Source organism: Chiloscyllium punctatum, chromosome 46 (genome assembly GCF_047496795.1).
Source record: "Chiloscyllium punctatum isolate Juve2018m chromosome 46, sChiPun1.3, whole genome shotgun sequence".
In the NCBI taxonomy this organism is placed as follows: Eukaryota; Metazoa; Chordata; class Chondrichthyes; order Orectolobiformes; family Hemiscylliidae; genus Chiloscyllium; species Chiloscyllium punctatum.
Window position 1 is genome coordinate 47,140,256 of NC_092784.1, and position 19,527 is coordinate 47,159,782.

The 19,527-nt window shown below is 47.7% G+C and overlaps 1 protein-coding gene across 4 annotated transcripts; it reads right to left on the reverse strand.

Moving 5' to 3' along the window:
- Positions 1–5,627: 5,627 nt before the first annotated feature.
- Positions 5,628–19,070, reverse strand: LOC140468000 (keratin, type I cytoskeletal 18-like). Of its 4 annotated transcripts, XM_072564127.1 has the most exons (10): positions 16,612–17,138; positions 14,519–14,601; positions 13,856–14,012; positions 12,441–12,602; positions 9,835–9,960; positions 8,924–9,144; positions 8,136–8,173; positions 7,141–7,174; positions 6,846–6,865; positions 5,628–6,055 (listed from the first exon to the last, which is right to left on the reverse strand). In XM_072564127.1, exons 1-10 carry the CDS (start codon positions 17,053–17,055, stop codon positions 6,045–6,047), a joined length of 1,296 nt encoding a protein of 431 aa, XP_072420228.1. In that variant the 5' UTR covers positions 17,056–17,138; the 3' UTR covers positions 5,628–6,044. The 4 variants fall into 4 exon arrangements, with proteins under 4 accessions (XP_072420228.1, XP_072420231.1, XP_072420230.1 ...); XM_072564130.1 differs by lacking the exons at positions 6,846–6,865; positions 8,136–8,173 and adding an exon at positions 18,929–19,070 and having other exon boundaries at positions 16,612–17,096; XM_072564129.1 differs by lacking the exon at positions 8,136–8,173 and having other exon boundaries at positions 16,612–17,139.
- Between the last annotated feature and the right edge of the window lie 457 nt (positions 19,071–19,527).

The following is a 19,527-nucleotide window of genomic DNA, read 5'->3' on the forward strand; positions in this document are numbered from 1 at the left end:
TGTTTAGAATTACGGGTCACCCTTTAAGGTCAGACAGGAGGAGAAGAATTCTTTTCTCTCTGAGAGTTATACAATGTGGGACCTCACTGCTTCAAAAGGTAATGGGGGGAGTGGGTGCTGAATTATTAAATATTTCTAAGACAGAGCTGAATACAATCTATTTAGACACGAGAATCAATGGTTATCAGGAATAAATGGGAATGTGACATTCAGAACACAAACAGGCCATCCATGTTTGGTTGGAATGATGCAGCAGGCTAGAAGGGCCAAATGGCCTATTTGGTGCATTTGTGCATGTGCCTTCACCACTTCCAAGACAACCTCGTGGAGAAGATAAACTGACCAGCCTTTCCTGATCAAACCCACTAAGTCCTTGGTGTTCTCCTTGTGGATCTGCGAGGGTTTCCTCCGAGTGCTCTGGTTTCCTCCCACAGTCCAAAGGTGTACAGGTCAGATGAATTGGCCATGCTCAATTGCCCGTAGTGTTCAGGTGCATTAGTCAGAGGGAAATGGGACCGGGTGGGTTACTCTTCGGAGGGTCGGTGTGGACATGTTGTGCCGAAGTATTGGAAACCTCCTGTTTCCACATTGTAGGCAATCTAATCTAATCTAATCTATCTTTATTTGCACCGTCTTCGTTGCCAGAACTGAGACCAGAATCTCCATGCTTCCTTTGGGATTTGGTGTCCCTTTCCTTTCTAACCTTGTTGGTGAAGTGATTGGATGTCAGGTTTATTTGTAGCTTAATTTAAGCCAAACACAAAAGTATATTTTTCAAAATTCAGTCATGGTATCTCATTGCCATGTTAAGACGATAAAAACCACAAGACGTAGGAGCAGAAATTAGGCCATTCAGCCCAACAGGTCTGTTCTGCCATTCAATCATGGCTGATAAAGTTTCTCAACCCCATTCTCCCACTTTCTCCCATAACTCTTGATCCCCTTGATACTCAAAAACCTATCTCCATCTTAAATATACTCAATGACCAGGCCTCCACAGCCTTCTGCAGCATAGATTCCCCACTCTCTGGCTGAAGAACTCCTTATCTCCATTCTAAAAGGCTGTCCCTTTACTCTAAGGTTGTGTCCTAGTCTCTCCTACCAATGGAAACATCTTCCCAACATCCACTCTATCCAGGCCTTTCAGTATTGTGTATGTTTCAATTAGATCCCCTGCATCCTTCTAAACTCCATCAAGTATAGACCCAGAGTCTTCAAATGTCCCTCATGTGTTAAGCTTTCCATTCCTGGGACCACACTTGTGAACCTCCTCTGAACATGCTCCAGGACCAGTACATCCTTCCTGAGGTGTGGGGCCCAAAACCACACACAAATCTCCAAATGTAGTCTGACCAGAGCCTTATAGAACCTCAGAAGTATCTCCCGGTTTTTGTATTCAAGTCATCTCAAAATAAATGCCATCATTACAATTGCCTTCCTAACTACTGACTCGACCTGCAAGTTTACCTTGAGAGAATGCTGGACTAGAACTCCCAAGTCTCTTTGTACTTCAGACTTAATTATTTCCCATTTAGAAAATAGCCCATATCTCTATTCTTCCGACCAAAGTGCACGATTTTCCCACGTTGTACTCCATCTGCCACTTCTTTGTCCACTCTCCTAACCTATCCAAATCCTTCTGCAGCCTCCCCGCCTCCTCAATGTTACTTGTCCCTCTACCTATCTTTTATCATCTGCAAACTTAGCTAGAGTGCCTTCAGTTCCTTCATCTAGTTCGTTAATGTATAAAGTCAAAAGTTGTGGTCCCAACACTGAGTTTTGCAGAACATCACTTATCACTGGCTGCCATCCTGAGCAGGACCCTTTTGTCCCCACTCTCTGCTTTCTGCCAACAGCCAAGTTTCTATCCATGCTCACACCTTGCCTCTAACACCATGGGCTCTTATCTTACTTAGTCACCTCCTGTGCGGCACCTTGTCAAAGGCCTTCTTGAAGTCCAGATAGACAACATCCATTGGTCTAACCTGCTGGTTACTTCCTCAAAGAATTCTAGCAGAATTGTCAGGCATGACCTCCCCTTGATAAAACCATGCTGACTTTGCCTTATTTTACCATATACTTACAAGTATTCACAAATCTCATCCTTCACAACAGATTCAGGGATCTTACCCACGACCAAGGTTAGGCTAATTGGTCTGTAATTTCCCATCTTTTGCCTTACTCTCTTTTTAAAAAGAGGTGCCACGTTAGCGATTTTCCAGTTCTCTGGGACCCTCCCTGATTCTAGCGATTCCTGAAAGATCACACTAACGTCTCCACTACCTCTTCAGCAATATCCCTTTGAACTCTGGGGTGTAGTCCATCTGGTCCACCTTCAGCCCATTCAGATTTTCTAGCACCCTCTCCTTGGTGATGGCCACCATACTCAGCTCTGCCCTCCCACTTTCTTGAATTTTTGAGATATTACTCATGTCTTACACCATGAACGAATTATTCAGCTCCTCAGCCATTTCCTTGTTTCCCACTACCATCTCTCCAGGGACAAGTTATTGCCCATCTCTACTGACCCAGAGGGCAGTTAAGAGTGAATCACATTGGAGACCAGGCCAGGTAAGGATGTCAGATTCTCTTCCCTTGAGAGCAATCCTGAACCAGAGGGGGTTTTTGCAACAAGGATATGTTTCTTAAAGGCTTTTGCACCCCCACCAATTCATTGGATTCAAATTTTACCATCTGCCAAGATGGGACTTGAACCCATGATCTTGGAGCATTAACCTGGATTGCTAGTCCAGTGACATTTCCCACTCTGCCACCCACAGTGGCAATACTACCGCTGCATCATTACCCCCTGGTTACATGCTAAGCACAGCATACAGAGCTAGTAGCTGTCAGTCAGATTATAAATGGCAGATTAACTAGGGCCACCCAAGATCTGCCTGGAAAGGGGCAGTAAGTCCGGGATCCCTCCGGAATCTCGCATTTCCTTGTTTCCCAAAATAAGGACTGATGAGGGAGAGTCAATATGGCTTTGTGCGTAGGAAATCATGTCTCACAAATTTGATGGGGTTTTTTGAAGAATTAACAAAGAGGATTGATGAGGACAGAGCAGTAGATGTGATCTATATGGACTTTAGTAAGGCGTTCGACAAGGTTCCCCATGGGAGACCAATTAGCAAGGTTAGATCTCATGGAATACAGGGAGAACTGGCCATTTGGATACAGAATTGGCTCAAAAGTAGAAAACAGAGGGTGGTGGTGGAGGGTTGTTTTTCAGACTGGAGGCCTGTGACCAGTGGAGCGCCACAATGTGAGCATAAGAGGTACAGTTAGTAAGTTTGCAGATGACACCAAAATTGGAGGTGTAGTGGACAGCGAAGAGGGTTACCTCAGATTACAACAGGATCTGGACCAGATGGGCCAATGGGCTGAGAAATGGCAGATGGAGTTTAATTCAGGTAAATGTGAGGTGCTGCATTTTGGGAAAGCAAATCTTAGCAGGACTTATACACTTAATGGTAAGGTCCTAGGGAGTGTTGCTGAACAAAGAGACCTTGGGGTACAGGTTCATAGCTCCTGAAAGTGGAGTCACAGGTAAATAGGATAGTGAAGAAGGCGTTTGGTATGCTTTCCTTTATTGGTCAGAGTATTGAGTACAGGAGTTGCGAGGTCATGTTGCAGCTGTATAGTTCATTGGGTTAGGCCACTGTTGGAATATTGCGTGCAATTCTGGTCTCCTTCCTATTGGAAAGATGTTGTGAAACTTGAAAGGGTTCAGAAAAGATTTACAAGGATGTTGCCAGGGTTGGAGGGTTTGAGCTATAGGGAGAGGCTGAACAGGCTGGGGCTGTTTTCCCTGGAGTGTCGGAAGCTGAGGGGCGATCTTATAGAGGTTTACAAAATTATGAGTGGCATGGATAGGATAAATAGACAAAGTCTTTTCCCTGGGGTCGGGGAGTCCAGAACTAGAGGGCATAGGTTTAGGGTGAGAGGGGAAAGATATAAAAGGGATCTACGGGGCAACTTTTTCACACAGAGGGTGGTACGTGTATGGAATGAGCTGTCAGAGGATGTGGTGGAGGCTGGTACAATTACAGCATTTAAGAGACATTTGGATGGGTATATGAATAGGATGGGTTTGGAGGGATATGGGCCGGGTGCTGGCAGGTGGGACTAGATTGGGTTAGGATATCTGGTCGGCGTGGACAGGTTGGACCGAAGGGTCGGTTTCCATGCTGTACATCTCTATGACTCTAAGTGTGTTGGCCAGTCTCTGAAATTTGTAGCTGGTTTACAAATGCTGGCCTTCTCACCTCTCATATCAGTTATAAAGGAGGCTGGAAGCAAGCCACAGTTTCAGAGTAAGGGGCACAGGCGAGGAGGCCACTCAGCCCTTCTAACTTGCTCTGCCATCCAATATGATCATGGCTGAGTAATCACCTCAGTCCCCTGTTCCTGTTTTCTCCTCATTCCCTTTCATCCCTTGAGCCCTCAGGAACTTGACTGAACCTTTCGACAGAAATGTGGAGGCAGTCCTTCACTCAGACAGTTGTGAATCTTTTGAATTCTCTACCCCAGAGGGCTGTCGAGACTCTGTATGTTCAGGACAGAGATCGAGGGATTTCTAGATTATTAAAAAGACCAAGGGGTAGCGCAGGGAAATGGTGTTGAAGTACAAGATCAGCCAGGATAATGGTGTAGCAGACTGCAGGGGAGGGAGGGGGCCAAATAGCCTCCTCCTGCCCCCACTTCCTATATTCTTACTATTCCCTCTCGAGATGGTGGTGTAGAGCTGCCATTTCCATCACTCTTTCCCAGGGGGGTCACCTGCACTGGAAACCTGGCAGCACACCTGCCACATTGACTGGGAAGTAGGCACAGACCTAGTGGCAGCACCAACAGCCCAGGGCCACCCACTACAGAAGAGACCCTTCAGCCCATCAAGTTTGTGCCACCGAAAATACACCCCACCACCCACACGAGTCCCACTTTTCCACACTTGAAGGCTATGACATTCTAAGTGCTCATCAAATACTTTCTACAATTTGGGAGTCTTCCCACTCAATGACTGTGCATTCCTGACCCCCACCACCCTCTGGGTCTAAAGGATTTCCTGTAAATGCCCTCTAAAGCTTTCACTGTAACATTTTGCCACTTTGTCATTGATCCATCAACAAAGCTGCTTTCTATTCACCCTGTCCATGCTCCTCCATCTTACACCCCTCTATCAAGTCCCCCCTCAGTATTCCCTGCTCCAAAGGAAAACAACTTGAGCTTATCCAGCCTCTTCCCATCGCTGAAATGCTCCATCCCAGGCAACATCCCGGACAACCGCCTCTGCACTCCCTCCAGTACTATCCCATCCTCCCTGTAGTGTGGGGACAAGAACTGTGCACAGCACCCCAGCCTAACCAAAGCCCTGTACAGCTCCAACATAACCTCGCTGCTCTCATAATCTATGTGTGACTGACAAAGGCAAGTGTCCTGGATGCCTTAATAACCACTGTGTTAACCTGCCTTGCCACATTCAGTGATTGGTGGACCAGATCCCCAAGATCCCTCTGGTCCTTGGGAGGTTCCTAGCGTCTTGTTACTGATTGAGGAATCAAACACATTGCATGAAAATGTACCATAATAGTTCCTGCAAAATCATTCTGCAAGGGAACAGCTTTGTGGCGAGATCTGAAAGACATTTATTTCTCAGCTTTAGACAGAAAGTGAACATAGAAGGGGAACTTCACAGCAACCCAGCCCGGGAGCTGACGCAAAGCCGGAGCCCTTTCCAAGGCCATGAAGCTGCTCACTAGGACAAGTGGGAGCCAGATAGAGGATGGCAGGTTGTCCATTGGTGTCCAATGGTCGCACTTTAAATGTGGAAGGTTTGGAAGGTTGGAAAGTGGACCAATTCTATAAAGAGGCGGGGCCCCTGTTGCACATTCCGTTACTAACGAGAGCATCAGAAGGATAAAAGCGGAGGGAGAAATGTTGCAATCAAATAGCCCACGTTCCCAAGACTCCAGCAGAAACCACGCGACGGATAAGAGTTGTGTCGGGTTTCCAGGAAGATGCCACACAGAGTCTTCACTTCAACGTTTTTCTGCAAATGCCAAATAAAATCCAGATTAACTTCATCAACAGGAGATTTGTAGCACAGGCTAGGTTCACTCTACACTGAATGTAGGCCCCCATCTTGGTTCTACAGTTCCACTTCCCATCAACCCCTCCTCCCCATTCTCACTATCTCCCCTTTCACTTCCATGCAGAGACAGACATTAATACAACTACTTCCACTTTGTTTTTTATTTTGGCCACAGACCGATCTGTCCAGAGACCTCTGGGTAACTTGTGCTCACTGTCATGAATAAATATTTCCATCTGTTAAATGCCATGACTGTTCCTTGGCCTGTTTCTGAAGAAAAGAGAGAGAGAGAAAAGAGAGAAAAAGAGAGAGAGAAAGAAAGAGAGAGAGAGAGAAAACAGGTAAAGAAACAAAAAGGGCAAGAAAGAGACCGAAAGAAAAGGAAATGCGCTGACCAAGCTTTCCCATCTTGTCCACATCAGGACACACACAAGAATGCCAAATTTCAAACAATCACAACAATGTATAACATGGGAGAAAGAAAAACATGCTGATTGGTTGATAAGTTAATTCTGATTGGCCATGCAGTGAATAATGGGAGCTGTAGGCGCCTCAGGCTCAGGGTCATTTGAACGAAACGTTCACATTCAGACATCGTGCATTCACTTGGCAAATTTGAACATGGATGACGCATTGGCTCATGCAGCACAAATCAAGGTCTGGGCCTTGTGCGTCTGGGATACAAAGCTCAGTGTCATCAAACTGGGCAAAGCGGGTGAGGAAGAATGAAGAAAGGTTTTTTAATTACCTCTTTCCATCTTGGTGGTGCTAGAATTTTGACAAAGAGAAATAAGAATCAGTTAGCAACATGAAGCACGTTGCAAAACTAAAACCTTTCTCCTCAAGCCCTGGAGCACAGGCCAAAACTGAACCATCCCAATGTTGGATCACGTGCTATTATGTTTAAAGGCCATCAATTACCGTTTTCTTCTCTATATCAAAGAGTTTAGGCTTTTTAAAACTTCTTTAAAGAGATAGGGTAATCACCGGCAAGGTCCCCAGTTGTTGGTCACCCCTAACCTGAGCATCAAAAAGGGACTTACGTGATAATCGTAGTTGTTCCTTCTGTGCCCTTCCCTGCAACACAGAGAAAATAAAGCTGTTCAATACTTGCAAGGAGAATTTCAGTTCAAACACAACCCACAGCCTCATACCAGAGGCAGTCAACCTCCAGAAGAAAATTGAGTTCAGAACAACAGGGGCTGGGTGGGAGTCAGGGGGAGACAGTGCTCAATGTGGTTATCAGTTTGCTGTCATGGTGGGACACCAGTCCAAACCAAGGCCCAAGGCCTACAGCAGCTCACCACCAAGTTCAAGAGAGTCGATGAGACAGTGAACTAAATCCAAAGGGGGGGTGAGTGACCTGAAGAGCAAAGAGATAATATGATGGGTTGCATTCATCATGTCACAGGGAGGAAGAATCAAGTCTCATCATAGGATTGATTAGATAAGGAGACAGAAAGACAGAGAGAAAACAAGAGAACATGAGACAAAGGAAGAGAGAGAGAGAGAGAGAGGGAGAGAGAGAGAGTATAGAGGGGAACAGATGTTTAACCATTTTGCAAGCTGAAGCTTAAAAATGCTGAGGCAGCTTTACTCCATCTGTCACCCCATTCTGTACTTGTTCTGAGTGTGTTTAATGGGGACACTGTTGGGAGATGTTTACTCAGTAATTGACCCCACAGTGTAACTGTTCAGGGAATATTTGATGGGGAGAGTGTTGTGGGAGTTTAAGACAATAGAAAGCGAGAGAGAGAGAGAGAGAGAGAGAAAGAGAGAGGCAGGAAGCAAGACAGTGGACAGAGATAGACAGTGTGAGTCAGAAAGACAGACAGACAGATGGAGTTGGGATTGGGTGAACTGGGAGAGGGAGAAATGATGTGACAGAGGAAGACAGAGACAGACAGAAGGAGCCTTCCCCCTTTAAGGTACCTGCAGTGTGGTGCCTGAGTGACTGTGTTGATGGTCATGGGTTAGAGAAGAATAAAGACTCACAGACACACACCTTCACCAGTACAAGTCATGTCAAACTACTCACCACCTAATGATGAGATAGAGATGCCAGGATTCCCCAGGCTGCAGAGAGAGAGAGAGAGGGAAAAAAAAACAATGTTTCTGAACATGGGGTACCATGGTGGATCATGCAAACAGCTGGGATGGCAGGGAGAAAGGGCACTGCCCAGCAGCCTGGTCAAGTCAGTCACCTGCTCTCATCTGGTTTGTACCTGTGATAAGTAGACAATCGCCAAGAGAAATCCTGTGGAGTCTTCATGCATCACGATGTACATGCTCCTCGCTCAGGGAAAATCAATGGGAACTGGGGAGATCTCACAGGGTCACTGACTACGGGCTGCCCATGAACAGCTAGCATTCTAACACTTCATCTCTCACTGGCCACCAACAAGGACCACCCATCCATTGGAAAGCCGATCCCGTTCTTTCTGGAAGACTGTCCCACCCTCTAATACCACCTCCCACAGGGCTATCCCCGAAACAATCCGGCACTGGGTCAGGGATTGCGTTGCCTGGAAGTGAGCCCCAACAAGGTGGGTTCCATCAACTTTCTGCATCTTTCTCGCTTTCTGGCAATCAGTAGCAGAGATGGTGACCGAGTGACCTTCCCATAACCTCTCAGTTCACCGTAAACACCACAGCTCTCCACTGCCACACTGTATGTGGACATCTTAGTGATCTACCTCAATCCTCACAGAAATCCCAGTCGGTCAGCTGGCAGTTTTGACCTGAAAAAAAACAAGAACAGGCACCATCGCCAGTGTGTGCCAGGAGCAGGGTGAATCTGCACTGTGGGATCTCCCTGTGCTTTACCTTTCACTGCCTCCACTTAGAAGAACCCTGTACTGCTGAATCTCCTTCTCCAGATTCATCTTGATGTTCAGCAGATTCTTGTATTCCTCTGTCTGCGCAAGGATGTTGCTCCTGATTCGTCCCAGCTCTCCCTCGAGCTGTGCAATTATTGTCTGTTCTTTCTGCAGCTCCATGTCATATCTGGACTCAACGTTCATCAGATTATTCTCCAGGCCCTTCAGCTGATAATGACAAGGCAGGTTTCACTTTGTTACCTATTTATTTTTTTAAACCATTCACCACTTTCCAGCTAGTGAAGATTGATGGCATGAAAACTAACTATAACTATTATTATTGACAAAAATCTAAAGCATAGTCAATCATGAATACAAGCAATCATGATTTGAGCATGAGAACACTTCAAACCACATACAAAATCACAGAAGCACATTGCAGACTAATTAATGGCTCGTAGTGGTCACAAGATAAAGTTCAAGGCTGGAAGACTGTTTTGGACAAAATACATCTGCTCAGAGACAAACAAATTGACTCAGAGGTCACAGGACATCAAGATTATAGTCCAACAGGTTTATTTGAAATCACAAGCTTTCAGTGCTCTGCTCCTTCATTAGATAAAGACTTCACCTGATGAAGGAGCAGTACACAACTAAACCTGTTGGACAATAACCTGATGTCCTGCGACCTCTGACCTTGTCCACCCCATTCCAATACCTCAAAACAAAATTGAGAACAGTGGCCCATTAACTACAGTCCCAGTTCCCTCAAGATCAAGAGCAAATAATTAAATACATAAATACAAGTCAGTTTTAAAAGGACAATACACAATGAATAAGCCCGGCCGAAATGGAAACTCCAAACCGGTTTCAATTCTGACCAAATGACACTGGAATAAATGAAGAAGAGTTACTTACAGCGCCGAGCAAGGAGCTATAGTCAGTTTCCAAGACCTGCAACTGATTATGTAATTCAGTAAGCTCAGCCTTCACCCCATCAGAAGCCAGGTTAGCCTGTGTGGTCTGTGTGACTTGGATCTGTACCTGAGAAATCCGAGTGAGATGGAGTAACACACAGAGTGAGAGAGACAGAGACAGAGAGACAGAGAGAGAGAGACACAGACAGAGAGACAGAGAGAGAGAGAGAGAGAGAGAGAGAGAGAGTCAGAGACAGGGAGAGAGAGAGAGACACAGACAGAGAGAGAGAGAGACACACAGACAGAGAGAGAGAGACACACACAGACAGAAAGTGAGAGAGAGACACACAGAGACAGAGAGACAGAGACAGAGAGAGAAAGACAGAGACAGAGAGAGAAAGAGAGAGTGGGAGAGAGACACACAGACAGAGAGCGAGAGAGAGAGAGTCAGAGAGCGAGAGAGAGACAGAGACAGACACACAGAGACAGAGAGCGAGAGAGGGAGACATAGAGACAGACAAATAGAGATACAGAGAGAGAGAGAGGCAGAGAGAGAGACAGACAGACAGATACAGAGAGAGAGAGACAGAAAGAGAGAGAGAGAGACAGCGAGCAAGAGAGAGAGATTCAGAGACAGGGAGAGAGAGAGAGAGAGAGAGAGAGAGAGAGACAGACAGACAGAGAGAGACAGAGAGAGAGACAGAGAACGAGAGAGAGTGACACAGAGACAGAGAGACAGAAAGACAGAAATACAGAGAGACAGAGAGCAAGAGATAGAGAGAGAGGGAGAGAGAGACAGAGAGAGACAGAGCCAGAGACAGACAGACAGAGAGAGAGACAAAGACAGAAGAGACACAGAGAGAGAGAGAGAGAGAGAGAGAGAGAAACAGAGACAAAATATAGAGAGAAAGAATGAGAGAAAGAGAGAAAGAGAGGAGGAGGGGAGAGAGAGAGAGAGAGAGAGAGAGACGGGGGTTACTCAGCGTGTCTGAATGAGGAGGAATACATTGAATGACAATGACCTTTGACCCAATGCCCACATGGAGGGCAGGGAGGGGTTGGCAGAACAAATCGATTGTTTCAAATGGGATGGGCACATGGGGATAATAATGTTTGGGGGATACTGAGGATTAAGGTTCAGGAGGGAAAGAGGATGATTAGATTGGTTTGAGCAGGGCCAACATGGACTCCATGGGCAGAGCGGCCTCCTCCTTTGTGTGTCCTGAATGACTCAGTGAGAGTGGCCAGATTGTGTCAGTGTTCACGGTAACCAATCAGATCAGCTCACCATGACTGCGTAAGGCTTTGGTTTGACGGAGTCAATTAAATTGTAGAAATGTAGCACTGAGGCCGAATGCTTCCAATGAGCAGACACCAAGTGAAGCTTCCCCCAGCCCCTTGGGGCAGAGAGCAGGAAAGGCACCACCTTCCCAGAGCACCACTCTCTCAATCCAGAGAGAGAGATGACTGGTGGGGAGTTTAACCTGATGGTCACCCACACCTCAGGGCAGGGGCACAGGTGAGAAGGCAGGACCTTCACAGTCACCTCAGCCAGTGAACCCACACTGTTGGCATCACATTACATCACAAGCCAGCCATCCAGCCAACTGAGCTAAACAGAAACACACACAAATAGCATTGAATCAGTATACCCTCCAGGGTCAGTGCTGGCTGCTGACACCCCTTGAGGTTATTCTTATTGGGAGAAAGAAAGACTTGCATTTACTGCATGTAGTCGCTTTCCCAGCCCTGGCTCTAGGCCCCGTGCAGTATTGTCTTTGTGGTATTCAGTTATTGAAGAGATGACCTCACTCAACCATACAGAATCGAGAGGGTCAATACAAGAAGATCATTTCCCTCTGGCTGGGAGAACTAGGGATTGGTCTTGGACCAGGAGCACAGACTCAGAATTGACAGCTATTTAGGACTGAGGTAAGAAGGAATTTCCTCCTTCTGAGACTGGCCAACCTTTGGAATTCTCTGCCCCAGAGGGCTGTGCAGGCTCAGCCTAAGTCAAAGCAGAGACTTTAACATGTTTACCACAGGAAAGGACCATGGGGAGAGGGCAGGAAAATGAGGTAGGAGGAGAAAAATCAGCCGTGGTCTCATTGAGTAGAGGGACAAACTCGAGGGTCTGAATGACCTACTCCTGTTCCTATTTCTCACGTTCTTGGGGAGTCATTGTCATTGTTCAGAAGCTCAGAAGGTAATTCACCTGCTGCAACTCCAATGAACAATAACCTGATTGTGGCCGTGATTTGATAATTTGGTTTAATGAGGGATAACTATTGCCCAAGGCCAGCAATACTGAACACACACACCATTCAGGAGACTCTGAGGAAATCCAAGTAGTTAATGTCTCCTCTGGAAGTTGGTGTTCCCCTGGCCATGTAGCCAACTCTCAGTACTGAGCCTCGGCCTGGCTTTTATTGGCTAGAAAGGGATGTTAACCATCAAGCCTTCTAACTCTGAGAAGGGAGGGTGAAGATGGAGTTGTTTGGTGCTGCACTTTCAATGAGAGTTAGCACATAGCCCCACCTTGCTGTCCCACCCTCACAGGCCCCTTTCCGAATCAGACACTGCCCTTCTTGCTGAACCCAAGCCTACCTGCTCCTGGTACCAATTGTCCAAATCTTTTTTATTCTGATCTGCAATCGTGGCGTAACTATCTCTCATTTCCTGCAGTTTCGCAGCCAAATCAACAGAAGGACCAGTGTCAACTTGGACATCGATATCTGAAGTCTTCTGCTGTCGCAGGTTCCTCAGTTGCTGAAGAAGAAAAAGGTGATAAAATGTTAAAACGCACGACCTTAGCATCTTGAACTACGTGCTAAATTGTCCGCTTTTTTATTGCGATAATAGTGTGGTTGCTAGAAACAGAAAAGGAAGTGTATTGTTAAAACCTCAGCCCTTAATCATTACGATTTGTTGTTGACACATGTACTGATATACAGTGAAAAGTATTGCTTTGCCTGTTTTATAGGCAGATCGTACCAAACAAAATGCATTAGGGTGGCAGAACAGAGTGCTGAATACTGTGTTACAGCCACACAGGAGGTGCAGAGAGAGAGAGAGAGAGAGAGAGGAAGCTGAGAATTAACATTTGAGAGGTGTGTTCAAAAGTCTGATGACAGTGGGGAAAGAGCTGTTCTTGAATCTATTCATCAAACTTTAAGATCTTCTGCCTGATGGAAGAGAGTGTAACCGAGCTGGGAGGGATCTTTGACGAGAATGGATGTTGCCCTGAGGCAGCGGGAAGTATAGATGGAGTCAATGGGTGGGAGGCTGGTTTGCGTGACGGACTGGGCTGTGTTCACAATGCTCTGCAGTTTCTTGTGATCGTGGAAAGAGCAAGACATGCGGCATCCACACAGAATGCTTTCGGTGGTGCATCGACATGCCGAGTGTCCTTAGCCCCCCCCCGAGGGACAGGAGGTGTTGCTGTGCTCGAGACTTACAGGATGTAGCCAACAGGGAGACCACAGTCCATGTTGCCCTGGCCAAAGGCCTAGCCTAGCACCAGGTTCCCAACAGTGATTGAAAATACAATTGGAGAGATATTCAAACAGGATCAGGTCACCCCTCAGCAAATGAGGCTGACATAAGGCATGGAGAGATAGCCCCATTCTGAGATCGATCCCATCTTCAGCCAGGGTCACCCAGCAGAGAGGGAGACAGAGGGAGAGGGAGGGAGACAGAGAGAGAGGGAGAGGGGGAGAGAGAGAGAGAGAGAGAGAGAGAGAGAGACAGAGAGAGAGTGAGTGTGTGTGTGAGAGAGAGGCAAGGAGGAGGAGACAAGAGTGTGTGGGGGAGATGGAGAGAATGCTTTGTTGGGATTGGGGTGGGAGAGGGGAGTGGAAGAGCAAGTAAAAGAGACTGTGTGACACAGACTGAGTGTCCGAGAGAGAGAAGGTGAGGCAGACAGGCAGTGATACAGGAGGGAGATAGAGAGTGACGCAGAGAAAATAGAGAGACACAGAGAATGTGAATTTGGTTGATACAAGGACATCTTGGGATCCCACCTCTTCATGGTCCTTCTTTAAGAAGGCAATCTCGTCCTCCAGCTGAGCAATCTCATCCACCAGACAAGCCTGTAAAGACTGGTAGTTGTCCTTCAGTTGGCGGAGTCCAAGAATATCATTCTCCACAGACTGTTTCAGCGCCAGCTCGGATTCGTACCTGCAACAAACAGAGGAGTGGAGAGAACAAGGTCAGGCAGAGCAGGTTCGAGAGAGAAAGATGAGGAAGCAGCTGCACCTTTCAGGACAGCAGGGAGATCACCGCAAGCTAGAGATCACCGCAAGCTGGAGATCACCGCAGGCTGGAGATCGAGCCAAGCTGGAGATCACCGCAGGCTGGAGATCGAGCCAAGCTGGAGATCACCGCAGGCTGGAGATCGAGCCAAGCTGGAGATCACCGCAGGCTGGAGATCGAGCCAAGCTGGAGATCACCGCAAGCTGGAGATCACCGCAAGCTGGAGATCACCGCAGGCTGGAGACCGAGCCAAGCTGGAGATCACCGCAGGCTGGAGACCGAGCCAAGCTGGAGATCACCGCAAGCTGGAGATCACCGCAGGCTGGAGACCGAGCCAAGCTGGAGATCACCGCAAGCTGGAGATCACCGCAAGCTGGAGATCACCGCAGGCTGGAGACCGAGCCAAGCTGCGGACGGAGGAAGGGACGTACTTGTTCTTAAAGTCTTCAGCTGCCAGTTTAGCGTTATCGATCTCCAGTGCAATCTGGGAATTCTGCAACACAGCATCGAGAATCTGTACAAAGTGAAAAAGGGACAGTGGTCAATCAGAGGGGGCAGGGACTCCAGCCAGTGTGCATTTATATAGCAACCTAACTAAGGGGTACATCAACCAACCAAAGCTGGCGTGAAGAAGAGGGATAACTAAAGGAATAAGAGGAGGCTGGGAGCAGAGCCCGTGCCATGCTCACATGATGCCCACACACACACAGGCACTATGCAGTGTCTCAGAGCGACCATCCCCTCTGTGACCATGTGTTTCAGTGGACACACCCTCAGCTTGCCCGAGTGGGGTTGGGGGAGGGGATATAAAGTTGCGGTCAATCTCTGTTGCAAAGTTCTGCACTAGCTGTAAGTTACCTCCACAGCCACCTCAGCGAGGCCAAGGTTTGCTCCTGCTGTGTGCGCACTCTGCCGCTTTGTAACTAACTCCTCTCCACAGCTACATTTGCCCTTCCCTGCAGGGTATTCGAGGTTGTGCTGGTCAGGCTGAGGAAACAGTTGTCATTCCCATAGCAAGGTCAGATTCAGGTTGTGCTACAAATCAACGAGGCATACACAACTGGAGCAGGAACAGACCATTCGGCCCCTTGAGTCTGTGCTGCCGTTCAGTACAATCGCAGTCTGCTGGTGAGATTTCAAAGTCCACATTCCTACCTATGCCCAAGTCAGCCCACACTCGTCTGAGCTCCCATGGAACCAAGCCCACACTGTCAGGGATTCTCATCATTCTCGTTTCCTCTTGCAAGTTCAGGTGGCCCACCTTTTATTGTTCTGGCACAGCCAATCCCAAAGGAATGACATGCATTCCGTTACCTTCTTGCAGTCTTTCTGTGTGTGTGAGTGAGAGATTCCGAATCTGATCTTGGACTCAGAGCCCAGCTGACTGCAGAGCAAGAACGGGAAACCTACCCCATCGCACCCAAACTCAACCTACTTCACTACCTGGAGTTCTCACTGGTTTGTTAATATCTCCCTCTGAAAGGTAAGCAGCCACAAACATGAAGACACCACCTCCATTCAATAGTGCCTGGGGCAGACTGTAGTTAACTAACAGACAGGCTCGAAACACAACAACTTCAACAGAAGACAGTGCCAGTTTGTAAGCAAGGACGGGCATCAAGCCTAATGTCTATCAGTGGGGGAGTTCACAGAGATGACCCATAAGTAACACCAGTGAATGATGCACACCGGTCATAGAGTTGTACAGCACGGAAACAGCCCCTTTGGTCCAACCCGTCCATACCGACCAGGTATCCTAAATTATTCTAGTCCCATTTGCCAGCAGTTGGTCCATATCCCTTCCTCTACACCCTTCCTCTTCATATACCCATCCAAATGCCTTTTAAATGCTGTAATTGTACCAGCCTCCACCACTTCCTCTGGCAGCTCATTCCATACACGTACCACCCTCTGTGTGAAAAAGTTGCCCCACAAGTGTTTTTTAAATCTCACCCTAAACCGACACCCTCTAGTTCTGGACCCCCTCACCCCAGGAAAAAGACCTTGTCTATTTATCCTATCCATGCCCCTCACGATTTTATAAACCTCTATAAGGTCACCCCTCAGCCTCCGACACTCCAGGGAAAACAGCCCCAGCCTGTTCAGCCTCTCCCTGTAACTCAAACCCTCCAACCCTGGCAACATCCTTGTGAATCTTTTCGGAACCCTTTCAAGTTTCACAACATCCTTCCTATTAGCAGGAGACCAGAATTGCCGTGCCACCTCATGTGTGACTGTTTCCAAGTTAAGCTTGGTTCGGATAACGTCTCCTGTCTAGGTAGAGTTGAGGGTCAGATCGGCCACAGACAGGGTGACATGGAGTCAATGGGCTGAACTGCCCACGTTTTACAGGATCCAGGGTTTTGGTGCTAAGGCAGCAGAGTGGGGCTACGGATTACCAGGTTAGCCACTGGAATGGTTCAGTAGACTCGATGGGCTGAACGACCTCATGCTGCCATCTCCTGCGGTCAGAGAGGGTCTCTCCCTTCCCAGCCCCCACCCCCCACCCCCCAATCTCCCTTACCTCCTTCTGGATGGGTTTGAGGGTCTGGTCGTAGATGGACCAGTCGAAGCCCACGATGCTCCTGGTGCCGCACTCTCGGATCTGCCTCTCCAGCTCTTTGTTGGACTCTTCCAGAGACTTGACCCGGCCCAGGAAAGCGGCCAGGCGTTCATTCAGGTTCTGCAGGGTGTTCTTCTCGTTGGATGTCAGGGCGCTGCCACCCAGCAACATCGCGCTGCTAGAAGAAGCCAGCCCGCCGGCCGAGCGGCCGAGAGCCAGGGAGGTGCTGCTGTAGCCGGCCCCCGAGCCCACTCCGATGCCCATGCCCCCGCTGTAGACCGAGGTAGAGATGGATGGTCTGGTTGCAAACTGATACATGCTCATTGAGGATTGCATGGGTCTCGAACGGCGGACACTGCCGCCGCTGCTGTTGTAGATGGACTGGGTTCGATAATTCCCTGCCATGGTGTTGCAGAAAGGGGAGGGGGGCAATCCCACACAAAAGCCTGAGAGAGAGAGAGAGAGAGAGCAGCAGCAACACACTGAGCAACACTCACACTCAGCGACTCTCTTTTATCGCATGCACGGGGGGGGGGGGGGTGGGAATGAACCCCCTCCCCTCCCACCCCACCCTGGACAGCACACCCACTGCCTGAACCGATTGGCTCAATCCCCACACCCAGAGCCTTCCTCCTTCCCTTCAAAGGAACAACCCCCCCCCCCCTCACTAGACAGTGCTCCCCACCCAGCGGCTGGGTGGTGTCCACGGTCTGATCCTTCCCCACCCCACACATACCACGCCCCTCCACACAGCAAGGTGGGTGGGGGTGGGTGGGAAATGTACAAGTGGTGGGGGGTGGGTGCAGGATTAAAGGAAGGAAAAGACACAGTGTTCCTGACCTCAGTCCTCCCTGGGATTCAGTTGGATGCAGGGGGTGTGTATCACGGTAACTGGGGAGGGGCTGAAAGAATGGAAACGACCAGGTTATTAATCGAGTGTTAACTTTACTCAGCGGATATTAATTGTGGTCCCACTGTTATTCTGTAATGTGGTTTTGGTGATAATGACCCTAGCTTTGAGCCAGAAGATATAGGGGTAAGGTCCCACCTGCTCCCAAGGTCTCTGAGAAAATTGATTAAGAGAAATTTACATATATATATATATATATATATATGTTTCATATCTAGGAGCTAACTGAATGAGAGATGGGTAGGATGTGTAAATAATAGTTTCAAAATCAGCAAAAGCAATGGTTCCACAGAGAGAAGATTAAATGGAAATTAAGAAGAAACCAATGTGGAGAGTTATGACATTTGACAGTGTAATTAGACAATTAATTTTACTTTCCAAAACAAATATACATTTTTTCACCTTCTGGGATTTGAATCCGGATCCCAAAGCTTCAAGCTGGAAAAGTTCAGGTTCACCAAGCTCCTGGCACTCCCTTCAAGTCACACCTTGAACTGCTGGGGCAGTCTGATTGTAATTACTGGGGTCTGCTGAAGCTCCAACATTGACTGGGATCGTGAGAAGAACTCCGTTGCTCTTTTCTTCAACAGCAACGACTTGTATTGGTAAAGGTTCCGTACAATAAACGAAATGCCTCCCCCCTCCCCCCCCCCCATCCCTGCCGCGCACCCACACAAACTTTGTTATCATTATTCTGTTCTGTCAAGCAATCGAAAGTTAGGTTCGCAGTAACTCTTAAGGACTGCCTTAACTGGGAAGGGAGGCCTTAAAGAGAGTTGTCGAGGGGATTCCAAAAAAAAAATTGAAAACTCGATTCACAGCCGGCGCAGCCGTCACACGTGAAATAAGGGAAACCAGGAGAGTCAGGGAGCTGGAGATAAAACATGAACAATGTTCTGTCATCTGAAGGTGAATTTCGTCCATTCTAAGTTCCAAAACTTGAAATTTGTTGAAGTGACAGCTCATACTTCCTTGTAGCTGCTCCCAGCAAACCCCCCCCCCCCCCCACCCAAAGTTCCAGGCTGAGTAAACCCGACCTCATCCAACATTCTGCAGCCCAAGTCTAAACTCGCCCTGAATTCTGTTTCCGATCAGCCTACGTGTCAGAGACCTGAACTGGCTCCAAGACCAGCTTGTGTTTCAAATCTTTGTGCTTTTTTTTGCAACAGTTCCCTCACCCCTTCTCTCTGTAATCTCCACCTGCTTAACACTTCTCCCAGATATCAAGATACTGTGGTGCCAACCTTGATTTTAGTCACTCCATAGTGGCTTCTGCTGTATGAGCCTTAAGCTCTGGAAGACCCTCCTTACATCTCTCCTTCTCTCCCTATCCCTCTTTCCTCCTGTAGCACACTCCTTCAAACCTACCTCCTTGACCAAGCGTCTGGCCACCTGCCTTAATATCTCTGTTGCTTGGTATCACATGGTGTTTTGGAGTTTCCCTGGAAAGTGTCTTGCCATGTTTTCTCAGGCTGAATGTTGCTGTAAAGTCTGTGGAATTTGTGTGATGGGTGTATTAAGTATGAGAGGGAAAAAAAACCACTCTGATTAGATAACATAAAGAGGTAGGAGGCTCATGTGGTGCGTAAAGACAGTATGAACCTGTTGGGTCCAATGACCTGTTTCTGTACAGCAAAATCATGTATAATTATTGGGTGAAAGAGTTACTGACTTTCAGGAGTGAACATACCCAGAGGCAGTAGGATTGGTATATTCTTTAACTCTCACTCGGCATTTTGTTCAGGGTTTCTTGAGGCTGCACAATGTTAACCTTACATACTGAAATAACTCCACATGGACCCAGTATCCCGTCACCCTTTATTTACACAGGGACAGTCCTTGACTTTTGTACTGCCTCCGACAGAGTCAGGCCCCAGAATGTTAGTACGTCTGACACTAACCTTTTTTTTCCATCACCAGGAAGACAAGAAACACCCGAGTGCCAGTGACCAGCAGTGCCCTTCACA